The 1,270-nt window shown below is 42.0% G+C and overlaps 1 protein-coding gene across 3 annotated transcripts in view; it reads right to left on the bottom strand.

Annotated features, from left to right (window-relative positions):
• Positions 1 to 755, bottom strand: part of LOC108264944 (NACHT, LRR and PYD domains-containing protein 12) — a 23,107-nt gene extending 22,352 nt beyond the window's left edge. For 2 of the 3 annotated variants that reach the window (XM_053680014.1, XM_053680015.1), the window contains exons 1-2: positions 634 to 752; positions 98 to 208 (exon numbers count right to left, since the gene is read on the bottom strand). In XM_053680014.1, coding sequence (XP_053535989.1) covers positions 98 to 208; positions 634 to 752 — 230 coding nt within the window. Of the gene's footprint in view, positions 1 to 97; positions 257 to 633 lie in introns of all 3 variants that reach the window. The other variant, XM_053680016.1, reaches the window with a different exon arrangement.
• Between the last annotated feature and the right edge of the window lie 515 nt (positions 756 to 1,270).

Here is a 1,270-nt window from a genome sequence, read left to right as displayed (position 1 = left end):
GTTCAGTTCCTCTGGTAACTAGTGAGAGTTTAGAGACACAGATCTGTTCCCAGGACACGGGGTGTGTTTACTGCTGCTGAGTGGAAAATGAACTCACCTCTCGTCCTGATTTTCAGGCACACTCGTGGTGGAACCCATGTTTCTTCTCCAGATTCCAGCAGGACAGATGATTCTCACCGTGTTTTTACTCCTCGGCCTTTTATTTTCGCTGCGACACAAAATGGCGACGCTGAGTTTTACTTTCACTTACATCTATCTGAGGGGGCGGGGCCAACACACACACACACACACACACACACACGAGAGAGAGATTTATATAACTCAGTATTAGTCAAAACAATATTAATCATTTAATATTAATCGAATAATCCACACATTTAGAGGCAGTGACATGGCTGTAGATTGAACACTTACAGACCCTCAGCAGTTATAAAGGTGTACACACTTAGCATTAGCGCTGTTAGCATTAGCTTAGCCATATCACGGGCTAGTCATGGCTAATGCTAAAGGGCTAAATAACTGCGTGTCTAGAAGCTGCACTAACTACAGTGTGTGTTGTGTAGAGATGATCATGTAGGGAATAAAATCCCTGGACATGAATCTTCATTCCTAATGTTGTGATGCAGTTCTCACCTAAAGACAGAAGAGAAGGCGCTCAGAAGAGGAAAGTTCCGGAGAAGCGGAGCTCCGAACTGCGCCGAGAGAAAACACTTCCTCACCCAAGTGTTGTTTTTCTCTAATGACGTCACCATCAATGGCCACCTCAAACCTTCCTTTTCTCCTTTTCTCGGGATTATTTAGAGAAAGACTTCAGTTTACTTTCATTTTTGAGTAGTCCAGATAAAGTCAGAATACTCCATACAATCAGTGAGTTGTTGTTAAACTTATATTCATTTACTGTTATATAATAGTGAGAACTTCACTGTCCGCCATTTTGATTCCCTCCTGTACATGTACACAGTCCTGTGCGGAGAACAGCTCTCTGTGTGGAATTTACAGATTTATACATTTATACAGATTCATACACAGATATATACAGATGTAATATTGACCACGTGGATGAAACAAGTTCGCACTCTTCGGGGTTCTCGGTGTATATACGAGCTGTTCATACGAGCTGTGGTTGGGGCTGATCTGAGGTCAGTCTCTGGTCGTGAGGATGCAGTAAAGGAATCATTTCATGGAGAAAAAAGTCTCTGTCTCTGGTTTAAGGTGAATTTCTCATTTCTTGTAAAATGGTGAAAACATTTAGGTTTTTCTCCACGAAGAG

This window comes from Ictalurus punctatus, chromosome 5, assembly GCF_001660625.3.
Source record: "Ictalurus punctatus breed USDA103 chromosome 5, Coco_2.0, whole genome shotgun sequence".
NCBI lineage: Eukaryota > Metazoa > Chordata > Actinopteri > Siluriformes > Ictaluridae > Ictalurus > Ictalurus punctatus.
The sequence above is the reverse complement of the archived record's forward strand: the minus strand, read 5'-3'. Positions and strand labels throughout refer to the sequence as shown.